This window comes from Cebus imitator, unplaced genomic scaffold (assembly GCF_001604975.1).
Source record: "Cebus imitator isolate Cc_AM_T3 unplaced genomic scaffold, Cebus_imitator-1.0 Scaffold222, whole genome shotgun sequence".
In the NCBI taxonomy this organism is placed as follows: domain Eukaryota; kingdom Metazoa; phylum Chordata; class Mammalia; order Primates; family Cebidae; genus Cebus; species Cebus imitator.
The window spans coordinates 1,478,757-1,499,690 of record NW_016107537.1 but is presented as its reverse complement, the minus strand read 5'-3'; the positions used below and the strand labels follow the sequence as shown (position 1 = coordinate 1,499,690).

Here is a 20,934-nt window from a genome sequence, read left to right as displayed (position 1 = left end):
TATTTCATTTAAACCTGTAAATACGTGTGATGTAGTACTAATAAGAGTGTATATTTTGTGTATTTAAAGTGGAGAGTTCTATGAATGTTAATTAATAGGCATAAGCCTTCTTTAGGGGGCCCTTATATAGTCTCCATGTTAAGAAGACATTTGTGGGACCAGAGCAGTATTCCCTGCTCTGCAGCCACCCCGAGGTGTTCCCCGGTGTTACTGTGCTCTCAGATGGTCTTTACCTTAGGCCTCCTGTTGCCTCTTGATTTCTAATTAACTGCACCAATAATATAGTTTAGTTCAGTGTATAAACTTAACTGTTCTCTGAGCCAAGCAAGCTTATAGCTATTGACATTTAATTAACACAGGTCTCCTCCTGGCCATCTTGACCCACAAGTTTATGCATGAATGTAAGGTGACCACAGAAACTGAATGGTGCTGAAAAGGTCTGGACCTGATGAACGAACCCCTAATAAGAATCAACTAGATCCCTTTCTATGACACAGTCCCAAACTGAGGAGGTAACTGCTGGAGGTAGAATCTACACTGAGAGACAGGTATATAGGGCCAAGGAAAGAAATTGTCAGATAACGAATGGGGGAAAGAAGCAGAAGAGACATAGCTCAGAAAATAGCCATATTTTTGAATGCTTCATGCTAAGATCAGAAGAGATAACCCTAGAGCCATGAAGCCAGGAAAGCTTTCTTGGCCATTCCGTCTATTTTTTTTCACATGAGCAGCAAGATAGGACTGTGGTCACATTCTATGGTTATTATTTTAAAGTAAAAGAGGATAATGAAGAGAATAAGTTCTTCTGGAAAAGAAAGAATACTCACAAAGCATATGAAAAATTTAACCTAATATTTTATTTTTATTTATTTATTTTTTTAAGATGGGGTTTCACCATGTTGGTCAGGCTGGTCTTGAACTCCCGACCCCAGGTGATTCGCCCACCTTGGCCTCCAAAGTGCTTGGGTTACAGGCATGAGCCACCATGCCTGGCCTAACCTAATATTTTAAAATGACAAAAAGTTAAGAAAACAATTTAAGCTATGATCAAACAGCATAGAATAATAACAAAACAAAGCAAACAAAAAGGATGTACTTAGTAAATTTATGAGCAGAAGTTAATAAATTAGAATGAAAACCAGTAGTTTTTTTTTTTTTTTTGGGACAGAGTTTCGCTCTTGTTACCCAGGCTGGAGTGCAATGGCGCGATCTCGGCTCACCGCAACCTCCGCCTCCTGGGTTCAGGCAATTCTCCTGCCTCAGCTTCCTGAGTAGCTGGGATTACAGGCATGCGCCACCATGCCCGGCTAATGTTTTGTATTTTTAGTAGAGACGGGGTTTCACTGTGTTGACCAGGATGGTCTCAATCTCTTGACCTCGTCATCCACCCGCCTTGGCCTCCCAAAGTGCTGGGATTACAGGCTTGAGCCACCGCGCCCGGCCTGAAAACCAGTAGTTTTTTAAAAAAGATTAACAACATATATATCATTGACCAAACCAATTAATAATAAAAAGGAAAGGAAAAAATGTATATGCTGAGGGTGAAATAACTATTAAAAAGAAGAAATTAAAATAATAGGAAATTCACGTATATAATTTTATGAAAATAAATATAAAAACCAAGATGAAATGGAAAATTTTCTAGAAAAGTACTACCTAACAAAATTAATTCCAGAGAGTCAAAAAATCTGAGACTTTTTGGAGTTTATCTATCCTACCAAGAAACATAAGGACCAAATCTTTTCAGAGTATAATTCTATTAGTATTTTTTCAGTGAAAGGTTTTCCTTAGACCTGGAGCTGACTTCTAATGGTGACCGAGCAAACTGGGCTTTTAAATAGACATTATTTATTTTAAACCCTAGCCAAGAATGATTAGATATTAAAGTTGAAGCATTTGACAGCATAATTATAAAAAGATTTCTTCATATCACCTATCAAATCAACAAAGGCAAAAGCAAGAAAACCATAAAAACCAAACTCCAGATCATTTAGGAACAAGATAGAGGAAAGCAGTTTGTCTTTCCTAAAAGAACATTTAAGAATGGGGTAGAGAAAAACAAATCCTTCTCTTATAAGAGCATCAGAGTTCAATCATTTCAGCAAATTTGTACTGAGTTTGTACTAAATCTAGATGCTGGGAATGCAAGGATGACAGTACACAGAGCCAGTGTCTTCACTGCCAAGAAATTTAAGAACTCTTTAAAGAGAATGCTCAAGTTGGGAAAGTAATCATTTTGACTAGATGGAGGAGATTTGGTCATTTTTTTGGAAATTATATTAATACTTGAAAAAGCTTACTCTTGATATTTGTTAGTCATTATCAATTACTTATGCTTTTCTTTTCACTTTTGTTCAACTTTGTGGACCAGATTTATTTCATTTTTCTAATTAGTAATGTTTTGGTATCTTTTAGTTTTTGAATACTCATGCAATAGAATAAGAACTCCAAAGCCATTTTAGGTAAAAACAAATTAATACATACTCTGCTCATACTCTAGGACTCTTTTTGGTGATCCAGGAGCCAATTTTACTTTATTTAGGGTTAGCTTAAAAGTAGTTCATTTTAGAGCACACGGGCAGAGTATTTCTCTTTAGGTCAAAAGGATGATAAGGAAAATGTTATAGTCTCTGAGCAGAGAGGAAGATGTACTTTCTTCTCAGAAAACCTTAGCAAAGTTAGAATGGTGGTGGCGTTTTGAACAAGAATTTTTCAGTAGTACTTCAGAGTCTTCTGGAATAATATAATCTACTGGTTGGTACCTCTGGCTGAAACAAGCTTATCTAATTACTTCCTTTTGCAAATGTAACATGTCTGTCTTTTCCCTCTCTTCAGCATAATTCCCCATCTAGTGATGATAGTTCGGACTACAGCCTTGATTCAGATGTTGAACATGCAGAAAGTTTCCATAAAAAAAGAACTGGTTTCTACAGGGATTATGACATTCCATTTACTCAGGTATTGACATTTTGTTGTTTTGTGATAAAACATAGATAGCATAAAATGTACCATTTAAACTCTTTTAACTGTACAATTCAGTGGTATTAAGTATATTCACAGTGTTGTTCAATCATCACCACTTATCCATTTCTAGAAATTCTTGATCATTCCAAACAGAAACTCAGCACCCATTAAGCAATAATACCTTATTTTCCCCTGCCCCCAGCCCCTGGAAATCACTATTCTATTTTCTGTTTCTGTGGATTTGCCTATTCTAGGTATTTCACATAAGTGGAATCATATAGTATCGGTCCTTTCGTATCTGGCTTATTTCACTTAGCATAATATTTTTAAAGTTCATCCAAGTTGTAGCATGTGTCAGAATTTCATTCCTTTTAAAGGCTGAATAATATTCCATTATATGTATACATCACATTTTGTTTATCCATTCATATATTGATGGACATGTGGATGTCCATCAAAAAAAGCTTCTGCCTTTTGCTATTGTGAATCATGCTGCTTATGAACATGGGTATACAAATATCTTTTCAAGACTTCTTTCAGTTTATTGGGGTATATATTTAGAAGTAGAATTGCTAGATCATATGGTGATTCTATGTCCAACGAACCATGAAACTGAGGAACCATGTAACTGTTTTCCATAGTGGCTGCACTATTTTACATTCACACTAGTAATGCCTGAGGGTTTCAATTTGTCTACATCCTTGCCAACACGGTTTTTTTTTTCTTTTGGAAACAGCAAATAGTTATGAAGTGAGACTTCATTGTGGTTTTGAGTATTGCCCTTTTAAGCGAAAAAATAAACTTTCAATTTTATTCTTTCTGGTATTTTTTCAGACATATGCTATAAATTTGAAACCTTTGCATATAAAGAATACATAATGTATTCATTTGCTAGAGCTAACATAACAAAATTCCATAGACTGGGTGGCTTAAGCAATAGAAATGTATTTTCTCACAGTCTGAAGTCTAGAAGCCCAATATCAAGGTGCCAGCAGCGTTTGTTCCTTTTGAGGACCATAAGGGAAGGATCTGTGCTAGGCTTCTCTCCTTGATTTGTCGATGGCCTCCTTCTCACTGCTTTGTCCTTACATGGTCATCCCTCTGCGCACAGGCTCCCCTGGTGTCTCTCTGTTTCCAAATTTACTTTTATTGTAAGGACACCAGTCAAACTGAATTAGAGACTACTTTAACAGCCTCATTTTAATTTAATCGCCTCTTTAAAGGCCCTATCTCCAGATATACAGTATTTTGTTCTAGGCAAGTAATGATGTTCTCAGAGGCACTAGGAAGTATTCAGATCAGTGTGCACTTATCTGAAAAGACCCAGAGTTTGAGTTCTCATTTTTGCCAGTTTGTCACTGTTCTGGTCTGCAAGAGCGCTATTCTTTCTCCTAACTTGGCGTTGCTAATCTCTTGTGAGTTTAGAAACCAAAATACTATTTTTGTTAGAGTTATTTCTATTGTCTGACTCACTGTTGCCGCCTTTATAGTTGAGATTGCTAAGTGACGATTAAATAAATGAGGTTTTATTAAAATATCTTCTCTTAAAATTTGAAAAGAATTCTACACTAGTTAATAATTTTAACTAGTTAGGTAAATATCAGAATGTTTATATAGTCAATATAGCTAGTGATTTTAGAGTCAGTGCTTGTTGCTGTTTCTCAGAACATTTTTATAACTATTCATTAAAAGTATTTTTACCACAAATGACAAAACTTTTAATTCAGCAACACTGATATGGTACCTGCATTTCATCATTTGCAGTTAGATTTATTCTTTAAAAATATTCAAAAGTCAAAAAGACTTAGAATGAATGAAAAGATGCTCAGGATAGGCATTATTATTTCATGTAAGGAGACATTTGAAAATGTCAAGGTTCTGGATTCGTAAGTTGTCACTGAAAGTAACCCCAAAGAGGAAGTTCCAAATATTTAAAATAGTGGCAGCATTATTGTAATAAGTATATAGGCTTCTCTGTGGCCACTGTGGGAGACAAAATCAATTTGTATGTATAAACAATAGTACATCTGAAACAGCTTATGTTGGGAAAGAAAGAAAGGAAAAAACAAACGAAAACAAAAAAATAGTACAGTTGTTTTAGGTATCTCACATTTTTAAAACATTATGCAGTTATTTATTGTTAATAAATATGTATCATTAATACGACGTTGACTATCATATGCCCCTATAGACGTCCTGTTATTATTTTTGCTTCAAAAAATCAGGTAAAGAAATTAATAAAAAGGATAGTCTTTTATATTTATCTACATTTCATTTTCAGTGTTCACTTTTTTGTATAAATCTGAGTTTCAATATGATACCATTTTCTTTTAACCAGATGGACTGCATCGTTTAGCCTTTGTTTAGCATCTCTTATAGCACAATTTGCTATCAGTAAATTCTCTCAGCTTTTATTTGTTGGGCTAATGTGTTAATTTTACCCTCATTTTTAATAACTTTTTATTTTGTCATAATTTCAGGCTTACAAAAAAGTTGCAAGAATGTTACAAAGAACTCTTGTATATCTTTCATCCAGATTTCCCAGTGAACATTATACTAGATATGCTTAACATAATCTTTTCTTCTCTAGTCTTCTCTTCCTTTCAGAGAGATCTAATTTGCCTTTTTAAAAAATTTATTTTTATTTTTTAGTGACAGGGTCTTGCTCTGTCACCCAGGCTTGGGTGTAATTTGCCTTTACCCGTCTATTAAGTATTTTTCATACCTAGACATCTGATTCTTTTAAAATCTTCTAAATCATTTTTATAGGATCAACTTCCCTGGTGAAATTCTCATACTGTCTTTTACTTGAAAATAGCAGACTTCAGATATAAATAAATTTCTGTATCTGAAGTCTGTATTTCTTTTTTTTTTTTTTTGAGATAGAGTCTTACTCTGTCACCCAGGCTGGAGTGCAGTGGCGTGATCTTGGCTCGCTGCAACCTCTGCTTCCGGAGTTCAAGCGATTCTCTTGCCTCAGCCTCCGGAGTAGCTGGGACTATAGGCATGTGCCACCATGCCTGCCTAATTTTTGTATTTTTAATAGAGACAGGGGGTTTCACCATGTTGGCCAGGCTGGTCTTGAACTCCTGACCTCAGGCGATCCACCTACCTCAGCCTCCCAAAGTGCTGAGATTATAGGCTTGAACCACCATGCGTGGGCTTTTGAAGTCTGTATTTCTATTGCCTGTTATTTTTTGCTGGTTCTCTTTCGTGTGATCTAATCTCTTCTTAGGCCTATTTTTGTTTTCAGTTTTTTTCTATTCTGTGCTGAGCATTGTATTTGCAAAATATAGTGCATTTTGTAGAAATATTTTTAGGCCTCGGATGATGTTTTTTTCACTCAAAAAAGGTTTTTACTTCTGCCAGATTTCTGGTTACCCTTACAAACTTTATTCTAATTTCAGGATTTGAGACTTCTGGGCTACCCAGATTCCTGAAGCCTGGGCTGCAGTCTCTGAGATCCCCTTATAATTGAGGATGGGGATTACTAAGCTTCCACCTTTTCCAGACTCTGAACACCACCTTTTGTTTACATAGACAACAGAGACAGTCAAAAGTGCTGTTGGATCTTTCAGCTGATTGTTCCTGATGGGGTTATACTCTTGGAGCAAATGCAGCTCCAAATGTTGCCCACTTCTTAGGATTTTCGTCTACTCCATGGGTATTGGTCTAGTAATCCTTCACTAATTTGTTAGCTGTCTGATGTCTACAAACAGATTTAAGAAAATATTTTGTCTATCTTTTCTACTTTTTTAAGCGGGACAATTAGTCTGAATTACCCAGTCTGCTATTATAAGAAGAGAAAGTTCAATACCATTTCTTCCATATATATATTTTAGAGTTGACTCACTGAGAATTAGATTATAACCTAACAACATCTAAAAGTCTCATTTTCTTAGATAACAGGTATCTGCTATATAACTTCTACAGTTGCAGGGCAAAAATAGAATACACTGTTAACATCTAGCAGTTAAATTAGAGGGCTTAATATGTAGCTACCTTTTTCCTCACCTTTTTTCAGGGCCTCCTATTTCTTTATTTGTTTTCAGTGATTGCTGGAGGCCCATTTTTGTTTTACAGAAACTAGATCTGTCACATTCTAGCAGTTTGTGTAGCCTAATAATCAGTTGGTAAAGTGATTAGAAAAGCTATCTATTCTCAAAAAAAGAAAAAAGAAAAGCTATCTATTTTGGTGAAATTTATTCTCTTTTTCATGTATCTTCTCTTGGTTGGGCTTGAAAAAATGCTTGCTAGACTCTTGCGCCTGAGTGCATTTTGTTCATCCCAGTGATGAGTATGTGAACCATAAGGAGATATTCTAGAAAAGTGGGGCTGCTCTGTAACCCTTTATTCATTTCATGCTTCCTGGAAAACTCGTACCACATGGGTGGCACTCTGACTCAAATGTGAAAGACCTTAGCAGTCCACATTAGAAGTCTTTAACCACAGAAGCAGCCCTGGGCTAGAATGTGCATCCTTAGGAGGATATTAAGAATATTTACAATTGGGAAACTAGGGAGGAGGTAAATGAAAGTTTAGGTATAATTCTACTTAAAAAAGTAGGAACACAGATTATTTTTATAAACCCATGCAAATCAGAGAACTGAATTAATAGTAAGAATTTAAAACTTCCTTTTTTTTTTTTTTCTTTGAGCTGGAGTTTTGCTCTTGTTGCCCATGCTGGAGTGCAATGGCCCAATCTCGGCTCACCACAACCTCCACCTCCGAGGTTCAAGCGATTCTCCTGCCTCAGCCTCCTGAGTAGCTGGGATTACACACATGCATCACTACACCTGGCTAATTTTTTTGTAGTTTTAGTAGAGATGGGGTTTCTCCATGTTGGTCAGCCTGGTCTGGATCTCCTGACCTCAGGTGATCTCCCAAAGTGCTGGGATTACAGGCGTGAGCCACTGTGCCCAGCCAGCATTTAAAACTTCTATAAGAAGCATCTAATCTCCAGAGAAAAATTTATACTCATCTATTAACAGAGTAGTCCTCAATCATAAAGCATTGAAATGTATCAAGTATCAATATAACCACAGTTTTAATAAAAGAAAATGTAAGCATCATTTAGTTAATCTTCAACTAATCTATGCAATTATTTTTTGCTTTAGTTTTCATAGTGGCTTTAAAAAAATGTCAGAAACACTGTGTTTTGGCTAGAATTGTAAATTCACTTCTGAACTTCTGAAGTGCTAGACTAAGGACGGAGTTTATAAACTTTTAAAAGGTAGTACTTAAAACAAATAAAAAATATAATACAGTGTTTTTAAAATTTAAAATTGATAAATAAATTGGTTTTCTTGATTAGTTATGTACTTTTTCTCAATTTTATAATTAGAAAGATCTAATACTTTGCTGCATTTAATTAAATGCATAGTCTCATAGTGCTATTTTGCCTGAGTAGTATTTTATTTATATATTTTGAGACAGAGTCTCAGTCTGTCATCCAGGCTAGAGTGCAGTGGTGCAATTTTGGCTCACTGCAACCTCCTTTTGCCTCCTAAATTCAAGCAGTTTTCCTCCCTCAGCCTGCTGAGTAGCTGGGACTCAGGCGCACACCACCACATTCAACTAGTTTTTGTATTTTTTGGTAGAGACAGGGTGTTGGCCAGGCTCTTCTCAAACTCGTGACCTCAAGTAATCCACCTTCCTTGGCCTCCCAAAGTGGTGGGATTACAGGCGTGAGCCACCGTGCCTGGCCAGAACAGCATTTTCATATCACATTTAAAAGGCACTAAGCTGGCCAGGTGCTGTGGCTCATGCCTGTAATCCCAGCACTTTGGGAGACTGAGGTGGTCAGATCACGAGGTCAGGAGTTCCAGACCAGCCTGGCCAACATAGTGAAACCCATCTCTACTAAAAATACAAAAATTAGCTGGGCGTGGTGGCGCGTGCCTCTAGTCCAAGTTACTCAGGAGGCTGAGGCAGGAGAATCGTTTGAATCTGAGAAACAGAGGTTGTGGTAAGCTAAGATTGTGCCATTGCACTCCAGCCTGGGCAACAGAATGAGACTCCCTCTTAGAAAAACAATGCACTAAGCTAAAGATGAATTATGGTTTGGATTTTTCTAGATCCTTAAGTTGTAATTATGTGCAAATTTTCATCCTTTATTATAAAAAATTTCAGAGGATACTGTAGAACTAATGAAAATACTTCAGTGAATACAGACAAATCTGAATACTGTCATTAAATAAACTTCTAGTACTAAAGTGTATTCTTTGCTTTCATATGCTTTAATAAGGAAGCAATAAAATTAAAAATGTTTATTGTAATAAACAGTTTCTAATGAGCAATTTATTCACTAGATGTCTTTCACTATTAGGGAAAGCGATATACACAGTTTCTTTTTACAAAATTTTCCACATGTTCAGTTTTTTATTAAATATAATGTTATTTGAGAATTTTCCAGGGTTAGGAGAAATCACATGTTTTTCCACACTCCCTGACTCCAAGCTATTTCTATCTTTTCTTTATTTTCAAAAGGCCTTTCATTTTCTGGAGGAAGAATTTATGTATGATGGTATATATTTTTTACTTTTTTCTGTGTGTAAGATATTGAGATACAGAACATAGAAAACAAAGGCTAAAGCATAAAGATTACAAGATTTAATTATTTCAGGGTAACATTTAGGCTTTTGAACTTAGTATTAAGTAGTATCATAGGTAAGTACTAATCAAGTCAGAACTAATAACTATCTTTTCTCCTTCTTTCTCCAAACTTGTTGAAGGAGAAAAGGATGTCCTGTGCTACTGTTAATTGCTATATATAATTGAAAAATCCTGATAATGATTGTCCATTTTCACTTAGCGTGGACATATATCAGGAAGCTACATGACATCAAAGAAGGGTCAACATAACAAAAAATTTAAAAGTAAAGAATATGACGAGTACAGTACTACCTACAGTGATGACAACTTCGGTAACTACAGTGATGACAACTTTGGTAACTACGGTCAGGAAACAGAGGAAGATTTTGCCAATCAGCTGAAACAGTACAGACAAGCTAAAGAAGCCTCAAATACTGCTTTAGGGTCATCATTTTCTAAAGAATCAGGGAAAAAACAGAGAATGAAAGGAGTTCAGCAAGGTAAGTTTGAAATTACAGCCTGTCTTAGAATATGAGAACCTTATTAAAACAGGAAGCTATGGAGTAAATACTTAGAAACTTCTTATCCCCTCTCAAGATTAGCTTATTCTTGTAGAACCTAAATTCATTTTCTTTTATTTTGTAGACCTTGAGAACAAAATCTACAAATATTTCAATCTGTATGATATATGAATATTTTAGTTGGAAAGACATTCTAATAATTTAAAAATACATAAAAATTTAATACAACTTGTTATGATATCAGTATACAGTTGTCTTGGCCACTGTATGTATTGCTTTAAATTTAGAGCAGTAAGAAGAGAATTCTGGGAAGCTATTCTTTTATTAGGCTTTAAAATACAACAGTCATTTTTGCTAAGCACATGTGCATGGACTATTAACATCCTTTGAAGTTGGAGATAGAAACATAATCTAAAGACATTTTTACACTGATTACCTGTTTGTCTGCAGTATTGAGTTAAATGGTCCTTGGAGAGACCAGGACAAGTTGCTAGCTGTTGACAATAAGTGAAGAAACTATGGGTCATGTAAGGCTCAAATCAGCCTTAACTATTGGCTAGTCAGTATGTCTGCTTCAGGAAAAGTGGAGCAATATGAGACTGAAATGAAGTAGTGAGGAGCCACACTCTATGAAACTACCTTTTAATTATCGTTGCATACAGGAATCAGTTATGAGTAAATTTGGTTATTTCTATGACTTTATTTTTTTCTTGATTTTCTAGCAAAATGTCTGAAAAATATTAACGTAGGCTTTAGCTGAAGTAAAGGGAAAGGAATTTTTCTACACATATGTTGTTGCACTGAGCAAGTTTGCTCCTGTAGTCTAGATGTTGTGGTATCAGGGATCATCCCACTTGGAGAATAACGGTAATGTAGAGAAGTCTTGCTCATCCTTTCCTACCTGGGCCTTTTCTTTTCAAGCTGCTACTTGTTTGTCCTCTTAAAGAACTGAGTATTGGCCAGGCCAAGTTGTTCACATCTAAAGTCCCAGCTACTCAGGAAGCTGAGGAGGGAGGATTGCTTCAGCCCAGCCAGGAGTTTGAGGTTACAGCGAGCTATGATCTCATCACTGTACTCCAGCCTGGGTGATAGAGTGAGACCCTGTCTCTAAAAAGAAAAACATGATTTTTGTAATTTGGGTATCTTTTTACATACTTTTAAATGCCAAGTTTTTCAAAATAAAAAAAAGTATAATTTTTCCTGGAGATACATGTGTATATATCTACTCAAAATTATCAGTGGAAATTTGATTTGCTATTAATTAACCACTGATATCTACAATGTCTTCCTTAAATAGGAATGTAATATTTGATTCTCTTAAAAATAAAAAGTCTTGTTAATGATCTTATGATAAGGAAAATTGAAAAGAATAAAACCTGATTTTGCTTCTTTAGCCATGTGGATCCTGGTTCCTTGCCTTCCTATGTTGCTAACGTCCCTTAAGAAACAGTACCAAGGAGATGTATTAAGATTTAATTTGTTTTCATTGAATCTAGAAGGAAAAAAAAGAATGCACTGTATCTTATAGACTATTAAAATATGCTGTTCCTTATAAACTAATAAATTGACAGGTATGCTGTTTTTCTTTTAAATTTAAGTACGTTTTAACTTTTCTAGGTATTGAACAGAGGGTTAAAAGTTTTAATGTTGGTCGTGGACGTGGCTTGCCGAAGAAAATCAAACGAAAAGACCGTGGGGGAAGAACCAATAAAGGGCCTAATGTTTTTTCAGTATCGGATGACTTTCAAGAGGTACTGAGAATTTAGATATAAGGAAGGAGAAGCTTTTTCATCTTTTAATTGATTTGGTGGCAAAGCATTGTGATTTTAATCATTCATTACTAGTAAATGAAAAATTACCAGCTCAGATAAAATGAGGCATCTGTAACCTCCAAAAAATAGTTGTTTATTAGTTATGATACTAGTATAGAAGTACAAATTTAGGTGACTTTGAAATAAAATTGATGTGTTTGAAAGAACCTCAAAATAAAGTTGATAAGTTTGAAAGTAAAAATATATCCTCTATTAGTCTTCTTTTGTGCTTTTCTTTTCTAAGAGTCATCTTCCCCAGATGTAATTGGCAATAAAATGTTAATAGCTCAATAAGTAGCGGGGACAAAAAGGGAGGCAGTGGTAAATTAACTTACTTGTTAGAGTTGAAAGCATTAAAGAGAAGAAAGGGGGATATAAATGGTTGGAAAGGCGAACTTATATATATTACATGTGGTAGATACTCAATAAATTTATGTTAAATTGAATTGAACGCCAAACACGAACATTTTAACCTTGTAGCGACTCCCTAAATTACAGTGATCCAATTCCTGTATTCTACTGCTGTTCCAGTAAGATTTGATTGAATTATAGAGGCAAAGGTTTGTCATTAAATGCTGCAGCTTTGGCCAGATGCAGTGGCTCATGCCTGTATTCCCAGCACTTTGGGAGGCCGAGTTGGGCAGATCACTTGAGGTCAGGAGTTCAAGACCAGCCTGGCCAACATGGAGAAACCACGTCTCTACAAAAATACAAAAATTTGCCAGACATGGTGGTGCATGTCTGTAGTCCCAGGTACTTCGGAGGCTGAGGCAGAAGAATCGCTTGAACCCAGTAGGCGGAGGTTGCAGTGAGCCGAGATATGGCTCCACTATACTCCAGCCTGGGTAACAGAGTGAGATTCCATCTCAAAAAATAATAGTAATAAAAATAAAGCTGCAACTTTGAGTGAGAGCTAAGTATATAGCTAAGCTGCATACTATAATTTGAAAAGACGTGGTTTTCTGATCTCTCAGTTTAAAGATAATGGGCAGAGATTTCTTAATATGCACTCCTTAGTATGCTGTTTAAGGAGATGTTAACAGGTGTGACTTAAAGAAGTTAGGCCCAAATAAATTTGCAAAACCCAGCATATGCCATCTGCTTTTGGAGATTCTCTGTTAACATTAATGTAGTAAAGCTTCTAAACAGCTTAGGCAAAAAGAAGCCTATTTTACTTTGTTTATCCCATCATTGACTCAACCACAACCTATTTTTTCCCTACACACCTACTGACATTCACTGAGCCACTCACTGTTCCATGGAACAACAGCTTTGGAATTATTATAGTTACTATTTTAGAATTTTGGGGTGACTAAAAACCTACCCTGTCATCTTCTTAGATGTAGACCTTTAGAATATGCTGATTTTCATAACCCAAACTAGTACAAATGCTTTCTAAGTAGGCCTGCTCCTATACCCAGTTCTTATATCCTATACCTTCAAAAAATTAGCTTCCAGGAAAGTGTGACTTTCAGCAAGTCATACCTGTCTCTGGGCCTCAGTTTGCTTAATCTGCAAAATGAGGGCATAGTATTAAGGGTCCCTTCAAGTACAGCATTTTAGATGTCTGTAGACCTGGGCTATACCTAAAAGATAACCATGTAACAGAAAAATTGAGATAAAAATACATTATTAATCATGTCAGTTTATTGGCTATCATGAGAGACATTTCTTACGATTCCAGAAGCAACTAGGAGTACACCAGAATCCAAGGAAGCAGTTCATGTTCAGGAATAGTCTGTAGGTGGCCCATCCAGAATAGCGTGAACATGCAGGCCAGAGTGGCCAACATAGATCCATCTCCATCCTAGGCCTTTCAGAGACTATGAGAGTCTCCAAAGCCAAATCAGTTCAGGAGTACCTTCAGATTCATCATAATTTTTTTTTGAAAAATCAAGAGTTGTCACAGAAGGAAGCAAACTTCCACTGAATTTTAAAGCCTACTTCATTTTATTGGCCATAATACTCTTAAATTATTTTAGTGTTTACCTATTACAGTTTTTGTAATAAATACTCTTTTCCTGGTAGATCCTTACATTTCCTCTACGTGATACATATATTAATATATTACGCTTTTGCCTCTATCAATATGTCTTCTAAAGTAAATTTTAAAACAAGCAAGTACAGAAGGGTAGCTTGGTTTTTTTCTCCCTCCATCCTTGTAATGAAAAGAATATGGAGTTGCAAGTCACAGTTCCTGAGTTCTGTCAGTCTGGCAACTCACCATGTGACCTTTGGCAAGGCACTGTCTTCTCTAATCATTCATTTTCATGTTTGTCCAATGAGGGTGATGAACTACATTACTTCCATGGTTCTTCTAGCTCCTATATTACTAGAGATTTTATGGGTAGAAAACATTTGTGAGTCTTCTTTAGGCTCAAACTTAAAAGGTTTATCTTCTAGGCACTAATTTTGCCCTAAAAATTTATTTGTTAAAAGTGCTTTAGATTTTCTATAGTACCTTGATTATAGTCAGGTTTCCCATAGCTGTGGACACTGTGATACTTTGTACTCATTTAAATGAAACTAAACTAAAAAACAAAACACCTCTCCCCCTGCAATCCTCTATTAAATACCCCCCCCCCCACAATTCTCTATTAAAACAGTGAAACATTATTTGAAAGTAATGTATACAGAAAGATTAAGTTATTAATAAAACACAAGTACAACTTGCATTTTTCGGGGGGGGGGGTGTGTGTGATTACCTAACTCTTTTACTTATTAATTTCAGAATTATATTCGTCAGGTTGGCTCATTGATTTTGCATAATGCACTCTCTTTGGCTGTTTTATTTTATTTTGTAACAGCCACGATTCCTTGTACAGAATGCCTATGTGAGCTGGTCATTATATCCGCTTATTCTAAACAAATCTGTAAACATAAAAAATGTTTGTGAATCAAATTTGTATAGATTTGAGACACTTTAAATAATTCTATCAGAGTATATTATAACTAATTTCATTGTGTTTTCCTGGGGTAAATTAGGCATATTATATTTTTTAATGAACCTCTAGGATTATCTGTTTACTTGGTATTCTTGTACCTTTTTCAGAATTCTTACGGTAAAATGTGGTTTTAGCTGTGAGTGCTGAGGATCAGATTTCAATGTAGACATCTATTGCCTCAATATTTGCTGTGAGGCAAGTTCCTGTTTTCATTGAACTTTATGCTCCATCTTTTAGCAAATTAAGAGAAAAGGGAAAATAAATCAAATCAGAAGAGTAAATAGTCATTGAACTCCCATGTTGTATAGGGCACAATGCATGCCAGGTGCTTGAAAAATGATGTTGATTTTTTTAGAGTTGATGAATATAACTCATTTCATTTAGCATGGCTAAGCCTCATACTCTGTCTTGTTACTCAATCTTATACTTAAAGCAGAAGTTGAGTAGGGGACTCATAAGAAGTAAGGAAAACAAGTAGGGCTATGAGATTTCTTTTCCTTAAGTTTTCTTAATTCTTTTCTTAACTTTTAAAATTTAAAAGTTAAAGGTAATACATGCTCCCTGTTTATTTGCCCTTTTTTTCCCTCTAAAGAAAGTACAAAATAACCATACACACATAAAATCTCTAATCCTGCCATACAGAGACGTACACTGTAAAATATGGGGGTATATTCTTTTTGTCATTTTTTTGCCTCTATTATTGTAGGATTGGGATCAATTTTTTACTTCATAAAATATTGTAAACTTTTTTTTTAGACAGTCTCACTCTGTCGCCCAGGCTAGAGTGTAGTGGTGTGATCTCAGCTCACCGCAGCCTCAGTCTCCTGAGTTGCCAGGATTACAGAGGCATGTGCCACCATGCCCAGCTAATTTTTTGTATTTTTAGTGGAGACAGGGTTTCACTATGTTGGCCAGGCTGATCTCAGATTCTGGGCTTCAAGTGATCCCAAAGTGTTGGGATTACAGACGTGAGCCACCATGCCTGACTTGTAAACATTTTTTATGAGTCAAAGTTGTTGATTTTTTAATGATTGCATAATATTCTACCACCAAAATGTTTTTGATGAGTCTTCTAGTTTTAGATGTGTGTAGAGTGTTTCTAGTTTTGCTGTTTGTTTTACTGTGTCAGTATTTCTGCAGTAATTGATTGTAAGAATAAATCTTGGTGTGTCTCCCTGATAATTCTTTCAGAATAATCCGGAAAAATACAAAATTGTGTGTCAAACAATATGAATATTTTAAAGTCTTTTATAACATGCCTATCAATAATATATGAGTGCATATTTTATTGTACCTTTGCCCAAATTGAGAATTATTGTGCATTTTCAACCTTTTTTATAATTTTATTTTAAAATAATTATGTATCTGCATTAAAATAGAAAGAAATAGGCTTTTTTGCAACCACTGGTAGTATAAGTAGATTACCAGATGCATATCTCTCTCCAAATAAATGAATAGCATCAGAATGTTTAATCTTGATCACTTTTTATAGTCAATATGTACTTTTTCCAGATCAACTTAATTATACATTTTAAAACCTATTAATATTTCATATTTTGCATTCAAATGAAATTTTTTTCTTGCAGTATAGTAAACCAGGGAAAAAATGGAAGGTTATGACTCAGGAATTTATTAATCAGCACACAGTGGAACACAAAGGAAAACAGATCTGTAAATACTTCCTGGAAGGGAGATGTATTAAGGTAAATTTATAGGGGTATCATAAATCATTTTAACTTCCAAAATAATCTGTAAAATTAAAGTCTTTTGGGGGATGGCTAGTTTTTTTCTCCTCTCAATGTGGTTGTAATAAAACTGGGTCTTTAAAATGTATCTTGTATGGAAATACTGTACATTAAAGCTCATTTAATTATGTTCTGGGACAGTAACATAATTTGTTGAAATCAGATTTTATTTAAAAGACACATAATGCTATGTGGCAAGTACTGTTCAAAGTACAACTAATATTAAATGATTTAATCTTACAGTGACCTACAAAGTAGTTAATGTTATTATCTCCATTTTTTTCATGGCACTAAGAGCTTAAGTAAGTACCCATGGTAGCTCAACTGGAAATGGTGAGTGCTGGTTGAATTCAGACAGTATCCTCTGAGGTCTTGCTCACTGTGCTGTCTCAGTGCACATAGCTACATCCACTGTCTTGGGCAGGAATTCTAAGGGCTCATTTGAGTTATTATTTGTTCATTATTAAAGACTGCAGATAATGATCATAATTTTACCATGAGACACCATGGAGAAAATTCAGTTGTTGTTTCTTTGTTTCTCTTTGTTTCTTATCTTTTTTCTTTCTCTTTTTTTTCTTTTTATGAATAGGGAGATCAGTGTAAATTTGATCATGATGCAGAGTTGGAGAAAAGAAAAGAGATCTGCAAATTTTATTTACAAGGATATTGTACCAAAGGAGAGAACTGCATTTATATGCATAATATCCTTTATTTAAAATCTATGTTAAACAAAATGTGGGGATTTTAAAGCATCATTCAGGTTTTAAAAAATAATAAATACACCCTGGAAAACCTAGCCTGGTTTTAAACTTAACACATTACACAAACCCAGTCTAGTCAGAATTTGTACTTCAAAAGAGCAAACTGACTTTTATTCTTTGGGGAAATGAGATAACTGCCCTTCGGAAAAAATTCTGTGAAGTGAAGGTACTTTATATTTCATATAATCAGCTTAAAGTATTTCAAGAGACTGTGCTTCCTGAAGGAGTAGTTGGCAAAATACTTATTCCGTAATTATTTTACTTAAGTTCATGAATAATAAATTATCATTGTGAAAATTATAAAAGTCTTATCAAATCTTCCACTCAATGACAAATGCTGTATATTCTTCTCCACTCTCCCTTGGGAAATATATACATTTGAATAGTGTTCCTGCTCCTACCCAAATTGGAATTTCACTATATATAGTGTTCCTGTCCTTTTTTAAAAAAGTGTATTCTGCAATTTTTCATGTTAATTTCCCCTCAAATATCTATCAGGTTCCTCACTACCCCTTATTACTAATGAAGTTTTCCCCCATGGAATTGAAACTATCAGAAACAAAATGTTTATATATATGGATTTTTTTCTGGACTTCGTGTTTGGCTGCATAGATTTGTTCACCCTCATGTCAGTGTTGCTTTGCTGTGATTATTTCTGCCACAACAGCACACTGTGATATTTGGTAGATTTTCACGTTTATTTTTCCAGATAGATTTTTAAATTCTGATGGCATGTTCAAAAAATGTGAAAAAAAGAAAGTGAATAAAATGAAAAATGCCTGTTATCACAGATCTAAATGTTAGAAAATTGAACTATGCAATTACCAGAGGAATACATGATGAATTCCTTTATAACTCAGCAGAACAGAAAAATTTCCTGTGTCTCAAAATCCAGAGGGAAAAAGGAAATAGTTTGAAATTTTGACTCCATGAAAAAGCTTACAGTTGCAGAACAAATACATATAACATGAGCTAAACAAAAAGATAATAAAGCGGGAAAGATTATGTGTAATTTATATCACTTAGGAAGAGGTAAGAAAAATGAGGCAAGAGATACAGATAATTCCAGAAAGGGAAATGTAGATAGTCCCAAAACATATAGAAAGATGTTCAATATTCCTAATAAGTGAATGTAATTTAAGTTACATTGAGATAACATTTGCAGCTGTGTCAGGTTTGCAAAAATAAAAAAAACCATGACAGCAAAGTTTGTTAGTAAGGATGTGAGAAAATAGATACATTCATACCTTGTTGCTGGCAATGTCAAAATGGTGCATTTCTATGGAGGAGAGCTTGGCAATATCTGGCAAAATTACACATGCATTTACCCTTTAACCCAGCAATCTCATGTTTTGCCAATTCTTACCAATAGACCTGGGCAGTGATTACTGATGGCTTCTAAAATCATGAGGTGAAAAATTAATTAGTAATTTTACAATTGATGGAAGAAGTTGACAACATCTGAAAGAACTGATCAGTCTTAATATCACTAAAAAGAAACAACCAGATATTAAATGCCTTTTATGATACAGTAGAGAGTATTCAAATACCATCTATAAAAATTAACAATTAAAATTAAAATATTAAAATTAACAAATAATACAAAAATAAAAGGGAAAGGGGAACTTCTCCAGATCAATAAAAGTAACTTGAGAGGTAAATTAATTAGTTTCAATTTGTGAATCATCTTTGTGTCCTGATCTGAATAAAGGAATTACAAAAACGTTTTTTAAAAGTCTGGAAAATTTGTATATTGACTGGGTACTAGTTGAAATTAACATATTAATTTTGTCAGGTTGATAATGAAGTCGTGATTGGTAAGAAAAAGTATTCCTGGCCAGACATGGCAGCTCACATTTGTAATCCTAACACTGGGACGCCGAAGTGAGAGGATTGCTTGAGGCCAGGAGTTCGAGACCATCCTGGGTAATATAGTGAGACACCCCTCCTACCCCCATCTCTGTAAAAACTAATTTTAAGAGGAAAGGGTTCAGCTACGGTGGCTCATGCCTGTAATCCCAGCACTTTGGGAGGCCAAGGCGGGTGGATCACCTGAGGTCAGGAGTTTGAGACCTGCCTGGCCAACATGGTGAAATCCCATCTCTATTAAAAATACAAAAATAAGCTGGGTGTGGTGGTGTGTGCCTGTAATCCCAGCTACTTGGGAGGCTGAGGCAGGAGAATCACTTGAACCTGGGAGATGGAGGTTGCAGTGAGCTAAGATGGTGCCACTGCACTCCAGCCTGGGGGACAGAGCAAGACTCCATCTCAAAAACAAAACAAAAAAAAGGAAAGAAACAGTATCCCTTATCTGTTCAAAATAGGTATGGAAATATTTACAGCAAATGATGAAAGTTGTTGAACCTATGAGGTCAGCATGAGAGGGAGTTCATTTTATTATTCTCTCTACTTTGGTATGGTGAATAACCTTCAAACAAACTTGAAAAACAATTCTAAGTAATGTCAATCCTATAGAGATAACCATGTTTACCGTATGGCATAAAGCCTTTCAGACTTTTTCTATGCTATGGTATGTATGTATGAATGGATATGTATATGTTTATACACGTAATTTTTTACATAAATCTGTAATGATTGTGAGTATTGTACTTTTTTAACATTTACATTAATTCATATGGACTGTATTTTAATATACTATGTGTTATAGGGACCTAATTTTTTTTCCAGATGATTAACTCATTGTCTCATCTTTACTGATTTAAAATTGCATTTTTTTCCAGACCCTAAATTCTCATTTTTACACAGTTCTGCTTCCATACTACTATTATCTATTGTGTTATTTGATTATTCCCCTCTGTAAGAATATGTTTGATATTTGGTAAGGCATATATGCCTTCCTTCTTTATAAAAAATGTTGTAATATTCTCAGGTGAGAAGTGATTTGGCAAATAAAAATAAAAACAAGATGTTGTAATAAATTTGTCCTATTCAAGAAAAATAATTTTTTTTGGATTTGACATATTTCTTTAGAAGACAAATACTTTTTTGAATTCTGTATCCGAAAGCTTTCAGTCTATTCTTACGGAGTTTTTGTTACATAGTCATGCTGTTTATAAATAATAATTTTACTTCGTTTACAATATTCATACCTTTAATTTTAATTGTATTGGCTACATTTCCAGAAATATTAAATAGTAGCGATTGTGGCAGACATAAACATGTTTTAATGATAATGCCTTTTTGTTTTAGCTTGTGGCTGCAGGTTTAAAGTAGGCTTTTAACAATCAAAGTATACTTTTACTAAGAGGATTTTAAATCTAAAAAGAATTTTGAATTTTAGCATTTTCCTTTTGCATCTGCCAAAATGATCATAGGATTTTTTTTGACCTCATCAGTGTTTACAGTAATAAATTTCCTAAACACATTCGGCTGTTCCCTGAGCACAAACCACCTGAGAGTGGTATATTTTTCACTATACTTCTAGATTTAGTATTTTCTTTACAACTTTGTCTCCAAAATCTTAAGATTAGTCTGTAGTTTATTACTGGAATATTTGCCTTTAACATAACATATAAAGCCTCTTAATTTTCTTTGTAAATATAAGTCTTTTTTTTTTTTTTTTTTTTTTTTTT

General features: G+C 34.7%; 1 protein-coding gene across 1 annotated transcript in view; it reads left to right on the top strand.

The window, feature by feature from the left end:
- The window catches only part of ZC3H6 (zinc finger CCCH-type containing 6), a 64,919-nt gene that overhangs the window by 30,705 nt on the left and 13,280 nt on the right, over nt 1-20,934 (top strand). The window contains exons 3-7 of the mRNA XM_037727199.1: nt 2,836-2,958; nt 9,779-10,058; nt 11,697-11,830; nt 16,422-16,538; nt 17,170-17,281. Of these exons, the coding sequence (XP_037583127.1) occupies nt 2,836-2,958; nt 9,779-10,058; nt 11,697-11,830; nt 16,422-16,538; nt 17,170-17,281 (766 nt within the window). The remainder of the gene's footprint in view (nt 1-2,835; nt 2,959-9,778; nt 10,059-11,696; nt 11,831-16,421; nt 16,539-17,169; nt 17,282-20,934) is intronic.